Source organism: Sciurus vulgaris (assembly GCF_902686455.1).
Source record: "Sciurus vulgaris genome assembly, chromosome: 11".
Lineage (NCBI taxonomy): Eukaryota > Metazoa > Chordata > Mammalia > Rodentia > Sciuridae > Sciurus > Sciurus vulgaris.
In genome coordinates, this window is record NC_136472.1 from 18,694,574 (window position 1) to 18,718,515 (window position 23,942).

The 23,942-nt window shown below is 34.3% G+C and overlaps 1 protein-coding gene and 1 pseudogene across 2 annotated transcripts; both read right to left on the reverse strand.

Annotated features, from left to right (window-relative positions):
• Positions 1-1,696: 1,696 nt before the first annotated feature.
• LOC306639713 (olfactory receptor 5T3-like) lies at positions 1,697-15,424 on the reverse strand (annotated as a pseudogene). Its single transcript has 2 exons — positions 14,494-15,424; positions 1,697-2,659 (listed from the first exon to the last, which is right to left on the reverse strand). The product of its transcript is annotated as an olfactory receptor 5T3-like (transcript).
• Positions 15,425-22,663: 7,239 nt separating this feature from the next.
• Positions 22,664-23,601, reverse strand: LOC306639714 (olfactory receptor 5J3-like; the record flags this gene model as incomplete). The annotated part of the gene is given in 2 exon segments (XM_079103487.1): positions 22,664-23,079; positions 23,082-23,601. Coding segments are annotated over 2 exon segments (936 nt in total).
• Positions 23,602-23,942: the final 341 nt, after the last annotated feature.

A 23,942-nucleotide genomic window follows, 5' to 3' on the forward strand; every position in this document is an offset into this window, starting at 1 on the left:
ATTTTGTGCTAAGAGATGTTAGGTATTCGTATTTTTGAGGTGTTGTTTAAACTTAGTCCCAATTTATGGACATGGAATTAATTGCATGCTGTAATCTGACCACAATGTACTGTTGAAATTAAAACATGTTGGCAATGATTGAGACAAAGACTTTGCTCTCTTTTTTATTGATGCATCATAATTATGCATAATAATAGGATTCATTATACCATATTCATGCATTAACATAATTTACTCAATCTCATTCCCTGGTACTTTCCCTTCCCCCTCCTTCCTCCTCTTAGATCCGCGTGCTCTACCCTACTGATCTCCCAACATTGCTATTGTCTTAGTTAGTGCATTATGATCATATAGAAGTAATAATAATAATGAACGTAAGAATGTATATGAAGGAAGATAGGAAACTGAACGTGAGGAAGAGAAGAATGGAGCAGGGAGAAAGGACACAGCCCCTTAAATTACTTTTAGAGGAGATGCGTCAGTGCAATGAAAATGAGATCTGCTAAATGTAAGCACAATACAGACCTTTTCCTGTCCTTTTGTTTTTGGGCCTGGGCAATGGGGAATGGTAGCATTCATGAGAACATCACTGAGTAGTAGGGACAAATGGACCCTAGTTCAATAGCAAGGAAAAAGGCAGAGTAGGCTCTGATCTGCTGAAAATCATAATGGTGAATGGAGGCTCAGTTCTATAAGAACCAAATTTCCAATCAACTGTACCTTTCTCTCTGAATGATACTTCCCTTTCATTATTCTTGAGTTTAAGTATAACCCTGATAAATGCTAACATCAACTGTCTTCTGTGAGAATTTAAGAAATGGCATTTGTACCCATGCTTTGACCATAGCAGTGAAAGGAAGAAATGCATTCTCACAAATCAGTTCCATGAGGACACCCAGGAATCTGAGCAGGTTATCTGTAGTGTCTGAACCACAGACTGCAATAGCTTGCTGCATAGACATGAACCTGGAGTACAATACTCTGAACAGGTGTCAGATACCATTGAATAGACAGGTGGGTAGGATTACATGGTCTTTGTGATCTGTAGTTCTCTAATTGAATGCATATTTGATAAAGTATTCAGATATAATATATAAAGTTATATATAATTGCAATGATGACAACCCATACAATTTGAGTTCTATGGAGGTGAAGGATAACCCTGTATGGTTTTAAGAGGACTCCTGTGTGGGCCTTAATTCAATTTGTCCAACGTCCTTACAAAAAAGTGGAGATTAAGACACAGATGTATATACAGAGGAAAGATCATAAGAAAAAATGGGGAAAGATGGGTATCTATAAATCATGGAGGAGTCCTCAGACTGTATCAACCTGCCAACACACTGGTGTTAGACATGTAGCCTATGGAACCGAATTCAAATGAACTTCTTGTTGAAGCAACCTGGCCTAGGATGTTCTGTGAAGGTGGCCATAGGAAACAATAACTATCAACTTACATGTACGTATATGTGTACACAGGGTATGTGTGTGTGTGAACTTAAAAAGAAACAAATAGACAATACTTTCTTACATGCTGTAAAATCTGCAGTAGATTCCAGAGTGACTATTATCTTTATTTCAGAATGTTCAAAAGAAAAAAAAACAAAAGAAAAACAGCACTAAAATAAAATACTACCTTTGTTTCTCAGAACAGGCAATAAGGGCATCTTGTAATTTATTCTTCATTTTTGTCACTTCAAACTTTTATTTGAAAAATCCAGTTTATCCATACACTAACTTTTCCCAAACATTCTATTAATTGCTTCCTTAACATCTTTGTTTCTCAAGCTGTAGATGATAGGATTCAGCATGGGAATCACAATGGTGTAAAATATCGACACAATCATGTCATGCTCCAAAGCATAGCTGGAACTTGGTCTCATATACATGAAGAGGATGGTCCCATGGTAAATGGACACTCCAGTCAGGTGGGAGCCACAGATAGAGAACACTTTCCTCCTCCCTTCAGCAGAATGCATCTTCAGAATGGCCAACAGGATGAAGCCATAGGAGATCAGGACAATCAGAATGGTGTCTATCTCAATGGAGCTCACAAAGAAGGAAGAGTAGAAGCTTCGTTTATGTGAGTGTCAGAACAAGAAATGGCCAGTAGAGGAGGAATATCACAGAATATATGTCTAATTTCATTGGACCCACAGAAGGACAAGGCTAAAAGTGGCCACTGTGTGAATACTAGCAGTGTAGCATTCCTCCAATGTAGGGAGCGACGATGAGTGGCACATAGACCCTGGGTGACATGCTCACTGAATAGAGAAGTGGGTTGTAGATGGCCACATAGCGATCATAAGCCATGGCTGCCAAGAGAAAGCACTCTGTGGTTCCAAAAGTAACAGCAAGAAACATTTGTGCTGCACATCCAAGGAATGAAATGACTTTTGTTTTTGAAAGAAAATCTATTAACATTTTTGGAGCAATAACAGTAGAAAAGCAGGCATCCACGAATGATAAAGCACTCAGAAAATTGTACATTGGGTTGCAGAGCCTGAAATCCCCAGAGACCAATATAATCAATCCTAAATTACCTATGAGAGTGAAAAGGTAAACTGGTAGAAACAAGAAGAAGAGAACGATCTGCAGTTCTTTGCTGTCTGTGAAGCCCTTGAGTACAAACACGGTAACTTCAGTGACATTATTCATGCTGAAATCTCATAGCACAAGCTTGAAGATATTCAGATCGTCGTTCGTGCTGCTATGAAAATAATGAACAACATTATATATCAAGGGAAAATACACTACATTGTTATATCATTTCTTGTCAGTATATAATGGGTGAGCAGAAGTTCAGGAGAAAATGACAAGAAGGTAGGTCAAGGCTAGGATGCTCATGCAGGATCAGTTGCAAGGTGCTGGTGTGTTCTCTGACTCAATACATGCCATTCCCAAAGCCTGAGCTATTTTAGTGTTAAATCATATCAAACACAAAGTGAGCAGAAAAAAAAAAAAAAAAAGATTCTAACATTCAAACCCATGTGATGTCAGTGTTCACATCATAGGAAAAAAAGAAGTCAGAATTCTAGACCTTTCAGTACCTGTGTAAAATGATTTGCTATAATCTATGCTCTTTCAGAATTAAAGCATTATAAATTCTATAACAGAGAATAAATAACAAAAAAGCATTAATAAAATTTTATTTAAAGTAAGTATCTACATATAAAATGCTGATTTATGTTGATCTTACAGAGTAGCAACCTCCTGTATTCTAATATTTTAGGAGCTAATTTTATAAACAAAAAACTATCCCTCTATTAGGCCTCTTTGTGATGATTCTTGGTAGAATTAATATTTCAGGGGGAAGAGAGATCATGAAAATTTTATGAAAGCACACATTTTATTCAAATTTATTAAACACTTGGTATTGAAATGTCTTATTTTAGCAAAATAGTTGGTTATTTCATTTCTTTTGGAAATCCAAATTATTTACATGCTCTATTTTTGCACTCCTTCAAAACTCAGGTGAAAATCAGTAGAATTATTCTGAAAAAATATGAAACATGATTTGTTTCCAAATGGAAATAGCTAATTTATTTATGATTATAAAAGTAATACATGTAACTTCAAATTCTAGTGTTATTTAAAATTAAGGCAGACAAATTCTCTTGCTCTTATTCCATTCTCATTGATGACCACTCCACAGCATCTGACATTATTGGCCTCTTATTTTTTTTTTGAGTTTATTTTTTATTTTTTTTTTTATTTTTGCAGTCCACATTTTGCATTTTGATTCATTGTACACAAATGGGGTACATCTTTTCATTTCTATGGTTGTACACAATGTAGATTCATACCATTCGTGCAATCATACATGTATATAGGGTAATGATGTTTGTCTCATTCCACCATTTTTCATACCCACTCCCTGCTTTCATTTCCCTCTATATAATTAATTTCCTCCATCTTCTCTCACCCCCTATCTCCCCATCCTCCATTTTATATCATCATCCACTTAGGGAAAACATTTGTTCGGCCTTTGGTATTTTGGGACTGGCTTATTTCACTTAGCATGATATTCTCTAATTCCATCCATTTTTTAAAACTTTTATATTTTTAGGTATTGCTTGTAGATTCATTCCATGAAATAGTAGCAATGTAACTATTCACTAAGACTCAATTAAAATATTTCATAAATAACAAAAATAATATTTGAATTTAAGTTAACAAATAATTTGTATAGCAAAATATAAAACTTAAAATTAAGAGAAAATGTTTAAATAAAAGAAAAATTAGAATAAATCTGTCTTCATTAGTCTTATTGTTAAACAATGTGTCAAAGAGTTATCTATATGTAAATTCAGTTTCTATTAGACCATAAGACTGCACTACTTTCAGGATCAATTTTATTATAGTTTTGCACTGATTCATTGTATTTATTTGTTAATTTTTATGTACCCCAAACAATAGGAAATTTGAGTCAGTCTTGAGTGCACACGATCTGCTGCAAATGATAATCTATTAGCTACTTAGAGTCATGAATATAAGTCAAGTTCCAGTTTCAATAGATTGATGTCAATTCTATCAGTAAGAGAAAGAGATATTTGAATTAAAAATAGTAATAGATTAGATTAGTGATGGACTAGAATGACAGAGTGAGAGGAAGCAACATTTCAACAATCTTCTGGGATTGGTTGCCAGGATTATGAAGAATTGTCAATATCAGGATAATACTTTTTCAAAGAATTGTTAGAAACAATAAAGGCAAAGAAGTGAAAAAACGCTCTTGAGTAAGATGGATGCCTTCCTCTCTACTCCTTCCCTCAGCCACTCCCTTTGTCCTTTCTGGTCTTCTTCATTCTTTTTTATGATTTTTAATTATGACTTTGTGGAAAATCATTCTCTTTCCCAAGGCAGGACATTATACTATATTTCCAGTAGCACAATAACTTTGGAACATACAGTATATTCACAGGGTACTTTCCTAAAGGAGATGTGTAAATGTAATGCTCACGTTTCAGCAGCACACTTAGAAAGTCTCTCTTTTCATGAGTCTTCAAACAATATCCCAGGTGTTTCTCTTTCTCACATCTGGAGAACTTTCTCCTCCTGAGGGTCCCTCAAATGTCAAAGCTGCCAAGGTCATTGATGTTTTTCATAGTGCATACCCACACTTTACAAGTGAAGAAATGAGTTTATCACTCATCATCTAAGAGATCCTCAAACACAAGTCAAACTCACAAAGATTGATTAGTCTGCGGATTTATAACCTTAAAGGTCTGCATGATAAGATCCCACAAATAGAGTAAAAGAATAAGTCACAGACTGGAGAAAATAGGTAAACTTGTGCTTTTAATGATGTAGTGAAATTCCATAAAAAATGGACACAAATATACATACAGACACAATAAAAGATACCTCTATGAACAACATATATGTATTTAACAATGGTCCGAAAAATGAAAATGTAAAATTTTATAAAACTGTGCACAACACTTGAAAAATAACAAAAATTTAAGTCTTTACCAAATGATGATTAAGCAATGAAGTAAATAAAACATTCTTATGCTCCTGGTAGGAGTGTTACAGTTACAGTCATTTAGAGAAAAAAAATTAAATGTCTAATAAATAAATATTTCTACAATATTAGGGAACAACATATACTCAAATGGATTAACCAGGAAAAAAAATCAAAGGCAAACTTTTGAATAAAGAGAAATTTACAGAAAATGATGGTACTGTATCACATTAATAAATTTAGAATTTCCAAAAAAATATGGTTCATTTTGTTGATAAGTTTTCTTTTGCTAATCAAAAACAAGCCAATTAAAAAAGCCAATTAAAATCTAATATGAATATCATAAATCAACTGTGTAAATATTAAGTCTGTATAACTCAATTAACATGTGTTTATATATATGTGTGTGTGTATGTGTATATATTGATATATAATTTACTGTATTTAATAGCATGACAAAATTCATTTTATAAAAAAATTGGAAAAACTTACACAGTGGTGGTTCTTAGTGATTGCTTATAAATACTGTAGAGGGAATAAGAATAGAGAGGTTGGAATAATATGAAGTTAATTTGTATGCTATAATGTATCACTTAAGTATAATACATTCCTAGTTTAATGAGGGTGATGGAAATTTGTCGTCTCTATTGTCATTTTCTGCATACAGTCATGTGTGTTTGTATTTGTGTAGTGATCAGATGACTCCCCTTCTCTTAGAGTTTTGACTGCTTGACCAAAGAAAGTACATGCAAGTGAGGTACAGAAAAAAAAAAAAAATTAAATACAACTTTGTTCAATAGTATTGAAATGTGCCCATTTTTAAATGTGATTAGGATTCACAAGAGAAAGGTCAAGCCTCATATAATTCCTGCTATCAGTTAGATAATGTACTGAGGTCAAGGTAAGTAACACAGGATTTGGAATATGAAAATAAATGTTCATTGCTCGATGTCATGGTTAAAAACCGTATGTGATAGGATTTCTCCCCAGTGATTTTTTTCCTCTTTTAAAATATCAATATACTTGATTGGACAAGCAGAGTAATGATACACAGCCAGGTAGACTGATTCAACACACCAAAAAAAAAAAAAAAAAGGGAAAATGACAGAAAGCAAAGTTTTTAGTGTGCCAGTTTTGGTTATACATTTAAGACGACTACATAGTAGAACATTTTATTATCAGACATTTTGTTCTAATTAACAAATATTGGGTCACTAAATTAGGATTATAACTAAATCATTGAAAATATGTATGTTATCAGAACCCTGAGTTTGGTATTTCTTTCTTTATCTATAGGTTTATTTGTTGTTTCGTACACACTCAAACATTATTCTATCAGGATTTAATCCAATAAATACTGGATTCCATATTTGATTATGACTTTTTCTTGAAGAATTTAATAAAATATGGTCAACTTTTGAAATTAATATAAATCCATATCTAGAAGTACAATTTGAATATATGGCAAAAACTCCAAATATCTTAGGTTTGTTGTTGATATTTTAACTTTGCCAAGGAAGAGAAAACAGTCATTTTTGAAAGACTTAGTACATCAATGATACTTCTGTGAGCAATTATTTTACTTTTAAGGTGACTCTTAAAGCTAAATCCCAGAGGCAGGGGCCAATGCAATGTCTCACTCATGGTGCCTGCCCTTTTGAGAGTCTTACATTGCCGCCTCTTAGACTTCAGCTCCCTTCTGCGAGTGATATCACCATCCCCTCCATCCCCACTGAAATAAAGCAAGACTTGCTCCTTGATATATTTGAATTTTTAAAAAGATTCAATGAAAGAAGTATTAGAAGTCACTAGTAGTTCTGAGTGGCTTCTGGATTATATAAATAGCAAAACAAAATTAACAGAATTATTGTTTTTCTCTGTAAAACAAAATAGATACTCCAAATATGTGTATAAAGCAAATGCACTTTTGCTTTTTATTGATTAATTCCTGCTTGTTCATAGTTTAAACTGGGTCATTTTCTTCCATGTTGAATTGAAAGCATGAAGTCTATTTGAAACATTTTAAATTTATCTATACAAACATAAATTTGGCATATTCTATTTTTTCTGTTGTTTTCCCTGACATATTCATTTTGAATTATTCAGTGGATCTTTGTATAAATTAGATTCTGATGAATATACTTTGTTCACCCATGTAATAGGAAGAGTTAAAGGACTTTGGGCCTAGAGATCTAGCTTAATGATAGAGTAGTTGCTTAGCATACCAGAGGCCTCGGGTTTGATCCTCAGCAATACACACACACACACACACACACACACACACACACACACACATTTTATACTACATATTTAATGTATGAAAAATTATAACAAAAGAATATATTCAATCTTCATTTTTAGTTTTCCTAAAATTTTCTGATAGTGTTCTGAAAATTTCTCTTACCTGAGGAACAGCATATACAGTTTTAATCACCTTATGAATATGATTCATTTAGAAAATATATATCCTCTACTTAACTGTTGAGGAAATATTCCCACAGGAGATGCTCCAATGGAAAGGTGCTCCAATTACCTCCCAGTTCAGAAACAATATGATCATTTGTTAAATAATAAAATGGAAAGGACTCTGAAAGAACACATTAATGCACACATTTATGCAATAACTAGAGTTCTTTTCTTTAGGCTTTGGTTAAAAATTTATAACATAAACTTAAAAAATTTATAACAAACTGGCATAAGCTTCCCAGTTTGCTTATGTTGGCAATATCAGTCACTTTATACTGAAAAAAGCTGTTAATGTTGAGCTATAGTAATGCACAATCACAATGTTTCTTGCAATATCTAGTAGATCAATTTGCAATCGTTCAAATGCATTGACTTTTTTTTCTGTTCAGATTATAAACTGCTTTGTTTGCAGTGACTAAAATATCAATTTTGAGTTTCTCAAAGGATTAATAGTCAAAAGTAATATGACGAATACAAGCAATGGCACAGATGTAGAGATGAAAAATGTAAAACTGTAAAATCTCATAAACATGTAACTTTATGAAGTGAGAGAGTCGCTCTATAGTTTCCTTTGAAAGAACACACATACAATAAACACTAGCATGTGGACCCCTGCACACTCATACTAACCTGCACTGCTAGGGCTATAATAAATTAGTTTAACATTGATAGACCAGGAAGGCATGAGAGATTTTCTCCTTTTTTATCTATTTTCCAGACGCTCCTCATAACAGCCCACTTGGAATTGACAGTATAATTTGTCATTTTACATATAAGCAAATTGAATTTTAGAATAGTGAGATGATTTACATAATCCTTTACATATTTATAATCACAATTACATTTGAGGGTCCACTATTTTTTAAGTTTATTTTAGTTTTTATTTTTGTTCTTTTTTCGCATTTTTTATCAGTACATTAGAGTTGTCCATAATGATAGGATTTGTTGTTCGGTATCGGTACTTACAACAATCTAATAATATTACAATTTAGGAGAGAAATGGAGAGACATAATATCAGGCATGATAAACGCATGGAGAGACGAGAATATGAAAAAAGAGACAAGGTATAATGCAATGGGTTTGAACACCTTTTAGAGTGAATGTGGGGCGCCACCTGTACAAAGAGTGGACGACAGAGCCAAAGAATGCTTTTCAGGGAGCCACCTCAAAGATGAGCAATGATTGTGAGACATGTAAATACTCTGGTATAATAAAAAGAAGATCAAATTAAAACACACAAAAATAAAAATTCAGTGAAGTGAATCAAAGGTGGCAGAAATTAAAACATTTTAAAAAATTTCAAATGTCCAATCACAATGCTTCTTGCCTTACCACACTTCCCAAAAGATAAATACACAAGAAGTAAGCATGAAGGTTAGAAAATAGTAAATTGAAAGAAAATATAAAAGATAATTTGAAAATTTTGATCTGGAGAACTTCCATTAACCACAGACTGAGGTTTATTTACAGGCTTAGATACCTAAGAGAGTAGAATCATTGGGATCAGTAGTTTTGTCACAGGTAAGAGAATTAATAGGCAAAGTCACAATTTAACAGAATGTATAAAAGCATGTGCAAAAGCCATTAAAAGGAGAGGATAATTTACTGAGTGTGAATTTTACCAAAACGAAGATTAAAAAGAGGGACCAACCTTTATGTGTCCCAAGATGCAGGTGAACGACCACCCCACACTCTCCCGACTCAATGCAGGTGTCCCACAGGAACTGAAGTGATCCTTTAGGTTTGAAGGATCTCAAAATATGCTGCACATACTAGTTAGTTACAGTACGACATGTATTACAGAAGGACATCCTGAGAAAAACGAGTCAATGAGTAGCACAGATACACTACCAGTAGAAACTGTCAAGGAAATAAGGGAGGGATGATCTGGAGGATGTCTCTCATCATGTTATGAAAGCACCTAAAAGGTTTAGACTGTGGTGGACCACTTCGAAAGGCAAGTCTTGTCCCCTATGGGGTCAAGGAATGCAGGTAGGACATGCTTAATCATCAAGGTTAGTTCTCAGGGTTAAAGAAGAAAACAAACACTGATTTGTTTTCTTTAGATAAATAGTCCCAAGTATCCAGTCATGGTGGCGCACACCTGTAGTCCCAGCCATTGCAGAGGCTGAGGCAAGAGGATTGTGAGTTCAAGGTCAGACTGGGCAATCTAGTGAGAACCTGTCTTAAAAATAAAATAAACTAAAATAAAAAGTGCTGGCGATGTAGCCCAGTGGTAAAGCACCCCTAGGTTCAATACCCAGTACTCACACCACCCCTCCAAAAAAACTACAAGTAATGAGGTAGTGTTCTGGGACCAAAATGATGGCTTTTCACCATATATTATTAGGAATTAATGTGAAGTAGCCAAGCAATTTCTCAATTTTATAAATATTGCTTTTTGACTCTTAATTTCTTCATAACCTTAACTACTTGACCATTTACATGTTATCAAGTTCCAATTTTAGTAGAGTATGAGAAGTCAATTATTATGCTATTTGATATTTATTTTATAATTATCAATAAGAAAGAGTTCCTTAATCTTTATATATTATACCCATACCTAAATATATTAAAGGCCTTACTCCAAAAAGTGGCTAAATTTTATTGATAATATAAAAACTCCTGTGTTTTTAGTTGTTATTGATTCAGTTTATATATATATATATACACACTAGGAATTGAATCCAGAGCATTCTAATACTGAGCTACTTCCCCAGTCCCTTCTATTTGATCCTGAGCTAGAATCTCACTAAATTGCCAAGGCTAACCTTGAACTTGTGATCCTCCTGCCTCCGTTTCCTGAGTACCTGAGATTACAGGTGTGCACCAGCAATCCCAGCTCATTTACTCTTCAACAGCAAATATGCTAGTACATGGTAGCTGATAAAGCCATTCTGTGAGACGTTTAACTCACAAACTCACAAAGGTATTCAACCAGTGAGTATGGAGCCCCTACTGTGTGATAGTCACCTTCCTACTAATACCAGAACAATGGAGAAGAATAGGAAGCAGTCCTTGCCTCCTATAAAGAAACCAGGAATAAACAATTCAGAAAAGGAGTTAGAGGTGAAAACAAAATTTCACAACCTGCTTCTTTTAGGGCGGAAGGGGCAATGATTAAAAAAAAAAAAAAAAAAAATGGAGGAAGGAATCCCATTTTTCGCAAGAACATTACGAAGAAAATCATTTCGAGAGTTGGGCACTCTTGCTCTGTATTTGGGACAAGGATCATTACATTGGAGGGAAAAGTTTTTAAACAGAATGATGTATGTATGCTCGGGCAAGGAAGGAACAACTGACACCGTGGTAAACAGACAACAGCAACTTGTTTACTACAGATCGAGCTTTTATTCTGAAACAGGAAGGCAGTAGGAGTGGATGTGAAATCTAAAGGCAAGTGCACATAATCAAAGGGATTTTTATTAACAGGAGAGACAATGTGTGGCATTAAGGAAAGTATGACAGGTAAAAACTTTGCTCTGAGGTAGAACTGGGGATACTTATAGGGAAGGGGGCAGGCTCAAGGGAAGGACTTAGAAGGCTATTCCTAGAGAATACCAGGACCTGAATTGAGACAGGAGTGATACTGATTACTAAAGGAAGCTATTTAGAAGGGCATTTAAAAAACACCATTTATCAGCTATAACCCAATCAATATGGGGAGAAAGGAAAAGAAATGAATTGAGGCGGATCTTCTGGGTATCCGGCTTGTGTTTGTTGACTGAGCATATGGAAAAACTTTATCCAGAAAATATACTGTAAAACTAATAGAAAAGGGGGCATTAGTTTCAGAATACTGAGTTGGAAAGGCCTGAAGAACTTTGAGAAAGGGAGCTCATGTGGGAGGTAGATGTATAATGTTCAGATGCCAAATAAACATATGATTGTATCTGTACTCAGATATTCTTAGCTACCTTGGTTAGCTTAAGCAACAAATTAATGTTTCACAGTACTTACCATAAAAGAAAGGTAAACTGGAATTCAGAATGTCTAATAAGTAAATAGGACTAATACAAATACATATATACACACACCCCTACATATTCTATCCAACAGAGTCTTCCCTTGGCATTCATAGTGGTTTGGTTTCAAGATCAACTGCCAATACCTACATCCATGAATACCTAAGTCACTTACATAAAATGGTGTAATATTTGCATATAACCTATGTTTAAATTCCCACATACTTTAAATCGTTGCTTGTAATATTACTTTTAATTATTTATAATGCCTAATAAAATGTAAATAGTATACAGCTATTTGTTATATTGCATTTTATATTTATTTTTTATTACCACATCAATCTTCTTTATTTATCTTTTCCTGAATATTTTCAACCTGTGGATGGTTGAATCCACTGACGTGGAACTCCTGTGTACAAAGAGATAAATGTGCTATTTCCCCATCCCATGAATATGTATGACAGAGTTTAATTTATGAATGAGGCACAGGAATTGATGAATAATAATAACTAGCAATAAACTAGAGCTCTTTCTTTGAAAATATCTTAACCATATCCAGTCTTTTCCTTACAGACAGCATATTGAAACCACAGCAAGTGAAGCTACAGTCAAAGCAGAAGCTACTGTAACCACTTAATTATGCCATGAATTACCTAGTCTGATGTAAAAATTCAAATTTCTAACACCAAGAAATGAGTGCGTGAGCATATGCAACGCAGATTTAAGTTTTAGTGGGTGATTATGGAATGTCATTCAGAAAGCTGCTTGTCATTTTGTAAGGACTCTCCTTTCAGGCAAACTGATTTTGTATTTGAAAGCTTGGTTATAATGATAACAGCAATTACTTATATTTTGGCACATAATGTGCTGTTACAGGTATATGTAATCAATATATTTGACAAATTATTCTGGAAGAAACTGTGGGCTAAATAGAATAATGAAAAAAAAGTTTTCACTTAATGTTTCATTACTTTTCCATTAATTTAAATGTCAAGCACTAGGAATAAGGTTATATTTTAACTAACATATATTTTATCATTATTAATTATTATTTAAAACCACTTTAGTATCATAAGATATAAACATTCTTTTCACAAACTCCAAACCTTATTTACTATATATTGCAAAAGTGGCAGTTAACAAAATCTGTTTACTCTCATTTCAATTCTGGGCATAATGATGACTCTGGATTGGGTTAAAATGCTGAAATGACCAGAACATAATCGCCATTTGAAATAATACAAGAACATATGCAACATGGCGTTATAAGCACTATTTTGTTAAAAAATAAAACTATTGTCACTTTCAAATGTATTGACTACTTCATGGAAGTTTCCTGAAGTCCAATTTTTCATGAATTCTAATCTACTCTAATATAATAAAATACCTTTGTGTTATTATGTTGTTCTGTCTGTATAATTGGCTGACATTGACTGGCCATAAAAAAGAGCCATTTCTGTACCTATGAAAAATTTTAAATCAAATAGTTCAGTTTTCAAGAGATTCAGGTAAAAGACAGCATGCATAATACATGCATAATATTGTACTTGTTGTTGTAAAATGGGGAGGAGATCTGCATAGAAGTGTGCAGGTACTGTGCATTTGAATTCCAGTTCACATATTTGATGTTGTCCTCTCTCTGGTAAGTTTTCAAGTCCCTGAATTCTTAGTGTCCTCATTTATGAAATGGTTCAGCCATAGAGGATTCTAAATGTAAAGGGAAAGGTTCAACTTCCACTCCATGACCAATTCTCCTCTAGAGGTGTGTGTGTGTGTGTGTGTGTGTGTGTGTGTGTGTGTGTGTGTGTTTGTGCTGTTGTCTCCCTGGTGGGTTCCTCAATATTTAATCCATAGAAAGTGATCTTAATGTGTTACATAGAAAGTTAGATTATTAGAACAAAAATTTTATTTCTATTTGAAGACATGAGATTCAACATATACACAAAGAAGACTTTTAGAGGTTTCTTTATGTGACTAAATATAGAAATTACCGGGAATGGGACTGAATTAGTTCTCTCCAAGGCTGCTTCACTGCAGGAAGGAGAGGATAGAAAAACTGCCATGAATCCCCTTGGGGATGAGCATCTGTTTTTTTTTTTTTTTTTTTTTTTTTTTTTTTCTGCCAGGAACAAGACAGAGAAGCCCACTTGCACTTGCATAAAAGAAAAGGAACACGATAACAAACTTCTTTGTCTCCAATTTGTTCCATTGAAGCCCATTCTTCCCATGAAACTTTTTTTCTCCTGTCTTCCTTTTCCCTATTGAGTATATAAACCTCTGTCTCTATTGATCCAGTTGCATATTAATTTCACTTCTGCTAATCTGTCTTTTGCCAGTTTACGTCACAGGCCTTTCAATGATGAACCAAGAGATTAAAGGAAAATATTTTCATGTAACATGTGTATGTGTGTTCACATGGGTGCAGGTGAATGTGTGCATGCATGTTCCTGAAAACAATAATTAATGCATCTTTGCACATAAACTGCTTCAGATTACTTTCCTTGCACACCACAAGATGTAGGTATTGTTTTTCACTGTCTGAAGGATCAATAAACATTCTTAAAACCTTCTTAAAATCTGATATTCAATGGGACAATATTTTTCTCTTAATTATTCTTTTCATGGCTTCTTTGGCTTCTCTGTTTCTTATGCTATATATTAGAAGATTTAGTATTGGCAGCAAAAAGAGTATAAAACACAGACAGAATTTTCTCTCTGTCCTGCTGGTAGCGAGCGCTGGTTCCCAGGTAGGTAGACATCACTGTTCCATAGAAGAGAGTTACCACGGTCAGGTGGGAGGCACAGGTACATAAGGCTTTGTACCTACCCCTGGAAGAGTTCATTTTCAGGACCATGATAAGAATTCCCAGGTAGGAACTAGCTACCAACAAAAAGGTCGACACAGAGGTTGCTCCAGAGAGGATAAGGAATAAAAGCTCACTGTGGTGGCTGTCAGAACAGGAAAGTCGAAAAAGCAAAGGAATATCACAGAAATAATGGTCAATAACATTGGGCCCACAAAAAGACAGCCTGAGCAAGCCACTCAGGTGGGTGAGTGAGTTGGCACAACCCATCAGGTAAGAAGTAGTCACTAGGCAGGTGCAGAATGTGGGGGTCATGAGACCTTTGTAATGCAGGGGGTAGCAAATGGCAAGGTATCGATCATATGCCATGGCAGCCAGAAGGAAGCACTCCGTAGTCAGGAACAGGCTGACGAAGGAATACTGAAGGAGACAACCGTGATAGGAGATGACTCTCTGTCCTGCAAGGTAGTTCAGCAACATTTTAGGAATGAAGACTGAGGAATAGCAAAAATCCAAGAAAGCCAAGTGGCTCAGAAAAACATATTGGGGAGAACTGAAGCTGATCACTGGACACAATCACCATGATAATCCAAATATTTCCCACCACGGTAATGACATAGATCAAGAGAAACAGCACAAAGAGAACAATATTGAGTGCAGGATTCTCCGTCAGACCCAGGAGGATAAATTCAGTTACTACACTGACATTTCCGTCGGCCATTTATGTGGCTCTCCTATGAAGGATCTGCAGGGAACAAGAGAGGAAAAAAAAAAAAAAAAAGAAACTGAAGAGCACAGCTTGACTATATGAGTTAGGTCTACTAGCAACTTTAGAAAACTGAATGGCTTTAATTATGTGATAATTATCCATGGTGAAATCAACTCTTGCAAGTGTGAAAATTTATCCTGATACAAAACTTCAGCTGAATCCTAACAAGGTTCTAAATTGGCATAATGTATCCCATAAGAACCTGTGGAGAAATTATAATCCCCTTGGAAAGTCCTAGTAAGAATGTTTGTTTGATAAAGTTCAGGAAATGGATCCTGGGTACCAGAATATTCTAGATTTCAGAATAAAAGACAGGGATTTCATCATTTAAGGAAGAATGTCCTTAACAAAGAACAAAATCAAATGAAAAAATCCCTTCATAGTTAACAGATTTCTGAGACAATGTGAAAATTAGTTATATATAGATTTGAACAAATTAAATAATAAAACAATATACATGTATGTATAATATATGTGTGTATATTCACTTTAATATCTGCATATAATATCCTCTGTTAAAATTTAGAGAGTATCCGTCAAAAGGGAATGAGAGTCACAACTATCTGAAATATAAAATAAAAACAATCAAATATTTTCTATAGTATTTAAATTGTTTATTTTTAAGGGTTAACTTGTTCTAGAAAATAATCCTTTGTAATGCCAGACCATAGCTATTATTCAATCCTCTGATTCACCATAGCATTTATAATCCAAAAGCTTAGGATTTGTCTACATGAGATGCTTTTTATTATGTTTAGATTTCTTCATTATTGTAGAATTCAGAATCTTCCTCAACATATTATAATCCCTGATGTCAAAGTCTCAAATCTCATTATTAGGGACAGTGCCTATACTTCCCACTAGTTGGATAACACATGAATCTGAGTGTTTGTACAGGACATACTTGATCATTAATTTTATTTCAGACTCTTGACATACAGATTACAATTCATGAGAAGTGTGGTGCTGATATATAGCGTACTTATGAAGCAACTGGTTAAATAACGTTTAAAGGAAACACCCTTTACTTACCTGAGGAATTTATGAATACACACGAATACACATTATTCCCCTGCAGTTTGGGAGTTTTCAGTAAGTAAAAGAAATACTGAATATTTGACATGCAATAATGCAAAAAATTTGAGAATAATACGACCCTAACATTGAATAAAGAGTAATAAACACAGCGGTTCAGATGTCTACCTCTTACTACCAGTGTGACATTAAGTAAGCTATTTAACAACATTTTAAAAACTTCAAACAATGCTACAAGATAGACTTGATTATTTTCATTTTACTGAAACTGTAACTAGTCAAAAGAATGACTGGTTACTGCTCCAGAGACTGACACAGGAGGATGAGAGTTTAAAACCAGCCTCAGCAAAAGCAAGGTGCTAAGCAACTCGTTGAGACCCTGTCTTTAAATAAAATACAAAATATGGCTGGGATGTAGCTCAGTGGTTGAGTGCCCATGAGTTCAATCTCCAGTACCAAAAAAAAAAAAAAAAAAAAAAAAAAAAAAAAAAAATTGACTGGTTATATTTTATTGGAGTAGCCTGTATTTGAGTCCAAACTATTAGACTCATCTATATAACATTCTAAGAAAGAAATTGTGAGAATGACAGAAAAATATGGAAACTGTCATTCAAGGACAGGAAACTCAACAGAAGTCCATTGCTCATAAAAAGTGAAGTAAATAAAGAAAATAGAGAATAATATAGAGGGCTATAGATGTTGCTGCATGGTCGACTGCTTGCAGAACATGTGTGCAGCCATGGACCCAATCTCAAAATTGCAAAGGAAAACAAACAAAAAAAAAAAAAGCAAATGAGATTGGGAAAATTCAGACAGTTTATTCACATACTTGAGAAACAACTTTTTGGTTAAGTTAACTTTTAGCATTCCCTTTCACTTTTGGTTTAGTAGTGTTTAGCTAACTTTGCCTTGATTGACTTTATTTTAAACCAAAGTTCATCTGTGCCTATGAGCTTCTTTTAAGTTTACTGATTTCAGAGTTGTTTCTTTAAGTAATAATAGTCATTTTCATCTGGACTACTTTTATGTTGTGTTTTTATTTTACTGTAATGTCAGATATGATATAACAGATTAATATTTCATCTAAAAGTAATTCTGGTAACAATGCCAAAGAAATTGCTACTCTATTCCTCAGATTTGGCAAAATTCAATAGATTATAATGATCAGTCCTAGATACCGAGGTAGTTATTTAAGAACACGTTCTTTTGACTCTCACAAAAATTAAGGCTATAAAGCTTCATATACAGCTAATTGAGGAAATGTGGAATAAACCTACTCTCTGTTTCAAGAAAGCCACCTGGCAGACAATGCCCTAATTCCATTTTGCATATTTCAGTAATTGGAATGGTTTGGAAGCAGATGACCTTACTTCATATTGTAATCCCTGCATGGATTTAGAACTTCTGTTTTTGGAGACCAGAGAAAGCATTTATAAACCCTTTTGAGAACACATGAGCAGGACACCTACCTGGTGTGGAGAGGAATTCTTAGCCCTTTCCTCTTAATTTCCTGGTTGTTGGGTTTATATTTGGCTTTGGGTCTACAGAGGATGGGATCCCCAGTGCTTTGTGAACACTGGGTTTCATGAAAACAGCCACAGATAGACATGAGGAAATTAAGGCTCTAGTACTCTTCCTAAGGGTAGTAATTCATGCATTTAATGTTTTCTCAACTTTAGAAAGGAAATATCACAGGTGTTTTGGTCTTACCTAAGCTCTACAAGGGAAAACTTAACTGTAAAAAAATTAAATGTGTGCTTTTAAAATTATAATTTATATCATTTAATTATATGTGCATATTATGCATAATCTAGTGCATGTATTATTTTTAAAGTCCTAAATTCTACAGGTTGCTGATTATAAAATTTTAAAAGTATATTATTATTAGAAATGATTACAGGGAACACATATTATACATACAGTTTCAATGTAATGCCATGCAAAATAGCAGAAGTAATCTGTAAATAGAATTTCAAGTGTTGTGTGCTTGTGTACATGAATTCAAGTGGATTTTCATGCAGTAGTTTGCTTTTAATATTAGGGGTAAATTAGCCAGTTAAGATAACTGAAAAATCAGGTTCAACCTTTTTTTTTCATTATACTGGTTGAATATGAAAGTAGTTTTGATTAGACAAGTAATTGAAGAATAGAATAAAAATATAAAATGTGAGAAAAATGGTGAAATGGTGGGCTAAATGTCATGCAAAGAGATGTAATAATTTAAAAACAAATATTCTATCATATACAAACAATCCAACAAACACGGTAGTGATAATTTATGGTGATTTTAAAATGAAGCAGTAGAGAAAAAAAATTGGTGAATATGGACACAGAAAATATTATAATCAATTTTGTTGAAATGATCACTTTTTTTTTCCTGGGAAAAATATCAGAAAGGTTTCTAGTTGGGAATATTTATTTATTAGGTGTTTTATATGTCCAATTATTTTCTTTAATCATTTATTACAATTGATTAACATTCTGATTCACATTGCTGGTGGCTCAGGGTAATTAAAGAAATTGTCCAGTTTGCTCATAGAAACCTTTAGTCACAGGAGAGTATTCTAACAAAAACTGAACACTGACATGTCCAAGAAAGAAGAATGAGAATATAGAATTCTCAGACTTCAGAAGACACATCTAAATGATGTACGCTTCTGAGAAGAGAGGTTGTCTCTCTCTTAAATCAAAAATTACCATTATTGTATTTAGTCAGAGTATTTTTCGAGTGCATTCTATGTTATATTAGAGTTGAATGGAATGGCTATATAATCTTTAGTTGTTCATGGTTTGGGGAGATGGAATTTGAAGATAAGCCACATTTGATCAAGGACAATTGTCCTCAAAGTTGGCCTCAACATAATCACTACACATTGATGAAGCAAGCCCAAACTTTAAATTTCAGTAACATGAACTCATTCAATAGACTCTGGTTTCTATGTAAGTAGAAACATGACCAAGATATGAATGTAACCACAACCAGTCCAGATAACCACAGAAATTTATTTGTCTTTTTGAGGTAGGTGAATTTCCAAACACAAACTTAGGGTTACACAGTGGGATAAAACTTAACACATATTTAATAGACATTCCCTGAGAACCTAAAGGAAATTCATTTAGGAAGAACACCTGCTGAGCCCTGACTCCTCCAATTATTTATACTGAATAATATACAATTTGAGACATGGAGTGAAGAGACTGGGCCAATAAGTGTGCACTCTCAGATCATCTTTTTAATATTTTGCTTATTGATCAATAGAGTTGCATCAAGTATTTCTTTGATGGAGCTCATTTATTTCCTACTATTAATTCTATCCACTACCTAAAAATATTTGAAATATGCTAAACTAAATTTCACAATAAACCCATAGTATATAGTTATTCTATAACTTTGTTTTAAAAGTAGGAAAATGTTAATTATTTTCAATTTATATTATAAAAATCTTCCACCAGTCTCCTAAGTTTTATGAGAATTCTATGACAGTAATTTTCATTTCTTTTTTTAACATGGAAATGCCTAGGGTTTTTTTTTTTAATTAATTTATTTTGATTCATGTACACAAATGGGGTACAACTATTGTTTCATCTGGTTGTACATGAAGTAGAGTCACACCATTTGTGTCCTAGGTTTTGTTTATAGTATATTTATAATTATTGATTAGCTTGGATTAAAGGTTGGTGTGAGACAAAAATGTCATTTTTTTTCCTATAAAATATTAGCTCCTCTCGCACACATATACCTTAGGGAATTGTGTCATTTTATGTGCATTCTTGAGAATTGGCCTCTTCCTTTTTAACTTGCTTTATTGTAAACAAAATTGTCAGTAGTTCAATTTATTTTTTTTATCTTCAAATATTTTGTTTGCATAACATTCTTTGTGTTTAATCCTTTTGGATATAATTTATTGAATGCTCCTGAAATATTGTATATAAAATTTGGTTTATATATTCTCATTATTAATTTATTTTCTTTTCTGTCTGAAAGATACAACTCATAAAAATGCACTTATATGAAGAGCTCATATATATAAATATCAAATATATATGACCCTTTGGGACCCATTTTCAAATAATATATTCAATAGTCCTGCAAATTTTGAAGGGCTACACAAGTGTTATGTTGTTGTTGGTATTATAATTAATATTTCATTCTGATAATTAAATTTTAATATCAATATCTTTGTATAATTTATCTAATATAGTTAGCATTTCAAAATGCTACTTTGCTATTATTTATAAGGATATTGGTAATATTTACTTACATAAAGGGGCTGCTTCTGAGAAGAAAAAAAAAAGTTTAGTTTCATCTGTTCCATACAAATGCAAATTAATATTTAGTGCGACTAAATGATGACTTTATGGGGCTTGGTCCATATGCCTCCAGTTGTTTCAATATTTAAAACTGACTGGAAAATGTTAATACCATTTTATTTGTAAGTAAATTTTTCTCTAGAATATTGCATTTTTTTCCAGATAGGATCATTTACAGCAGCTTGAGAAGAGCTCACTATGAAACAATTAGTACATGTGGGTTTGGTTTTATGATGATGCACTTGCATTGAATTCAAGTGGAAGATTAAAAAAAAAAAAAGACAGAGAAACAAACAAACAAAAAAAAAAACCACTGGATTCACAGATTTCCCCAACCTAGAATATCCTCCCCAGGAACTTTTTGCTTAATGTCTGAAAACGATGCTGGAAGATCCTTCAAAAGGGAGGGACAAATTCGATTACTATAGATTTCCTAATGGTCTTGAAATCATCCTTTTAAAACACAAAGTGAGTGGGACTTGGTGGCACACACTGTGAACCCATGCTTTAGCAGCTGTCCTAGGCATCCCTGAACCAGTCAAATGGACACGTACAATTAACCTTCACAGCATCATAGTGTGAGTTCATGTTAGTTGATTCCATTAGGTCCTTCTGTAAGGAGATAAGACCATGTCATTGACCCAGCAGCTCTGGAGGCTGAGGTAGGAGGATCATGAGTTCAAAGCCAGCCTCAGCAACCTTGAGGTACTAAGCAACTCGGTTGGACCATGTCTCTAAGTTAAATACAAAATAGGCTTGGTGATGTGGATCAGTGGTGGACTGCCCCTGAGTTCAATCCCTGGTATGCAAAATAAAATAAAATAAAACACAAAGTAAAATTCTTCAGAGTGAGAATTTGGGCTGATTTTAATGATCTTTCTGTGTAGAAAGGTTATCGACCTGCAGCAGGCTGTCCTGCTCAATTTTAGGTATATCAGTGGAAACTGATGCCAGGAGTGGAAAATTACTTCAGATTAACTACTGTGAATTGGAAGTTGGTCTAAGATCAACAGATACTTTCCTGAGCATTCTCAAACTGGGCATATTTATTTTAAGAATACCAGATTGTTAATTGTTGAAACAAACACCTGTCCATTTTCTGGGTAATGCAAGTATCAATATGTGTGTGTATGTATGTGTGTGTGTGTGTATACATGGTAGTGGGATGGAACCCAGAGGTACTTTACCACTGAGCTACATTCCCAGGTGTTTATATTTTTCTACAAGAAAGAGTCTAATTTAGTTAGGGTCTCACTAAATTGCTGAGGTTGGCCTTGAAGTTACAATTCTCTGCCTTAGCCTCCTAAGCTGCTAGGATTGCAGGAATGTGCCACAGTGCCAGTCTGAATATTGTGTTTTAAAAATACTTTAGTTATTTTTATACTCAACACAGGGATCAAGAGATGTAGTATTATATCATTTATAAATTATGTTTGTCTCTGATGTGTTTGAATGTTTATATTTTATATATGTATCTATGTATAACAAATGCGTATATATTTAATTTCTGCTCATACAGAGGAATGAAAATGTCATCAACTGTCTAAGATAACTACCCAAAATCTTAGTCTAGTTTTAGGTTAGTTAACACAATAATTAGCCATGTGTCCTAGCACACATTATTCTTCTAGACCTCTTTGTATGGCTGTGATCCAATTGAATAAGCTGTGGGGTTTCTGGGGGAACTTCAGTACTGGGGAGTGGCACAGTTCATATCATACTATGTGCAAGTACGGATATGCCAGAATGAAACTCACAACTCTATAATTAATATATGCCAATAAAAGTCTTTACTGGCATTATTAGAGAAAGCAGTTTTCTGTCCTCTTTTTGGACTTATAGAAATCAATGACAAAAATGTTTCATGTCTATAGCCCTTTTTACAGCATCCTTCACTTCCTTGTTTCTTAAGCTATAAATCAGTGGGTTCAACATGGGAATCACCACGGTGTAGAACACAGACACCACCTTTTCTTGCTCTAAGGAGTATTGCGAGCTTGGCTGAATGTAGCTAAAGCTTATGGAGCCGTAGAACAGAGTCACGGCTGTGAGATGCGAGGCACAGGTGGAGAAGGCTTTGCGCCTCCCTGCTGCTGAGCGGATCCTCAGGATGGCTGCCAGGATGAAGACATAGGAGATGATCACGGTCAAGAAAGTGATCATGGCGATAACGCCAGAGAAGATTAAAAGCAAGAATTCATTCATGGCTGTGTCAGAACACGACAGCTGCAACAGGGGAGGAAGGTCACAGAAGAAGTGCTGATGACATTTGGCCCACAGAAGGTCAGCTTCACTAAGCCAATTGTGTGTGTCAGTGAGTTGATTAAGCCTCCCACACAGGATCCAAGTACGAGCACTGTGCAAACTCCTTTAGTCATAGCCACTGTATATAGTAAAGGGTTCCCAATGGCCACGTAGCGATCATAAGCCATTGCCGCCAGCAGAAAGTCCTCAGTGGTAAGGAGGGTCACAAACAAAAAATACTGCACAATGCATGCCGAGAAAGAGATGGTCTCCTGTTTAACAAAGAAGTTTAGCAGCATTTTGGGAGCAAAAACTGAAGAATAGCAGGCATCGACCAAGGACAGACAGCTGAGGAAATGATACATGGGCATGTGGAGTTTGGGAGTTATTTGGATTAGGAAGAGCATTCCCAGGTTGCCCACCAAGGAAATGGCATAGATCAGCAGAAATAACACGAAGAGAAGTGCCTTCAGCTCAGCGCGATCGGTCAGTCCCAAAAGAATGAATTCAGTAACCGAAGTAAAATTGGTAGAAGACATGTGTTTGCATTTCTTGGTACCTGTTAACAATAGGGGGTTGGAGTAAATTGAGAGCAATGGTATGATATCCATAGCTTTTGGAAACTTCTAACCAGCAGTGTGACTTGAGTTAGTGACTCCTCATCTCTGATTACAAAAGTTAGAAAATTTTAACTAGATATTCTTGGACTCTTTGAATTCAATTTATTTACCTGTTTCCATAAAAAAGAAAATTCCTTGAGGAAAAATAGATATTCAGGTCTTACCTGCAGAATGCATTAAAAATATTGCTCTGAATGTGTACAACAAGCTAAAGTAATTTCATTGTAAGATATCTAATGAAAAGTCTAGCTCAAAAAATC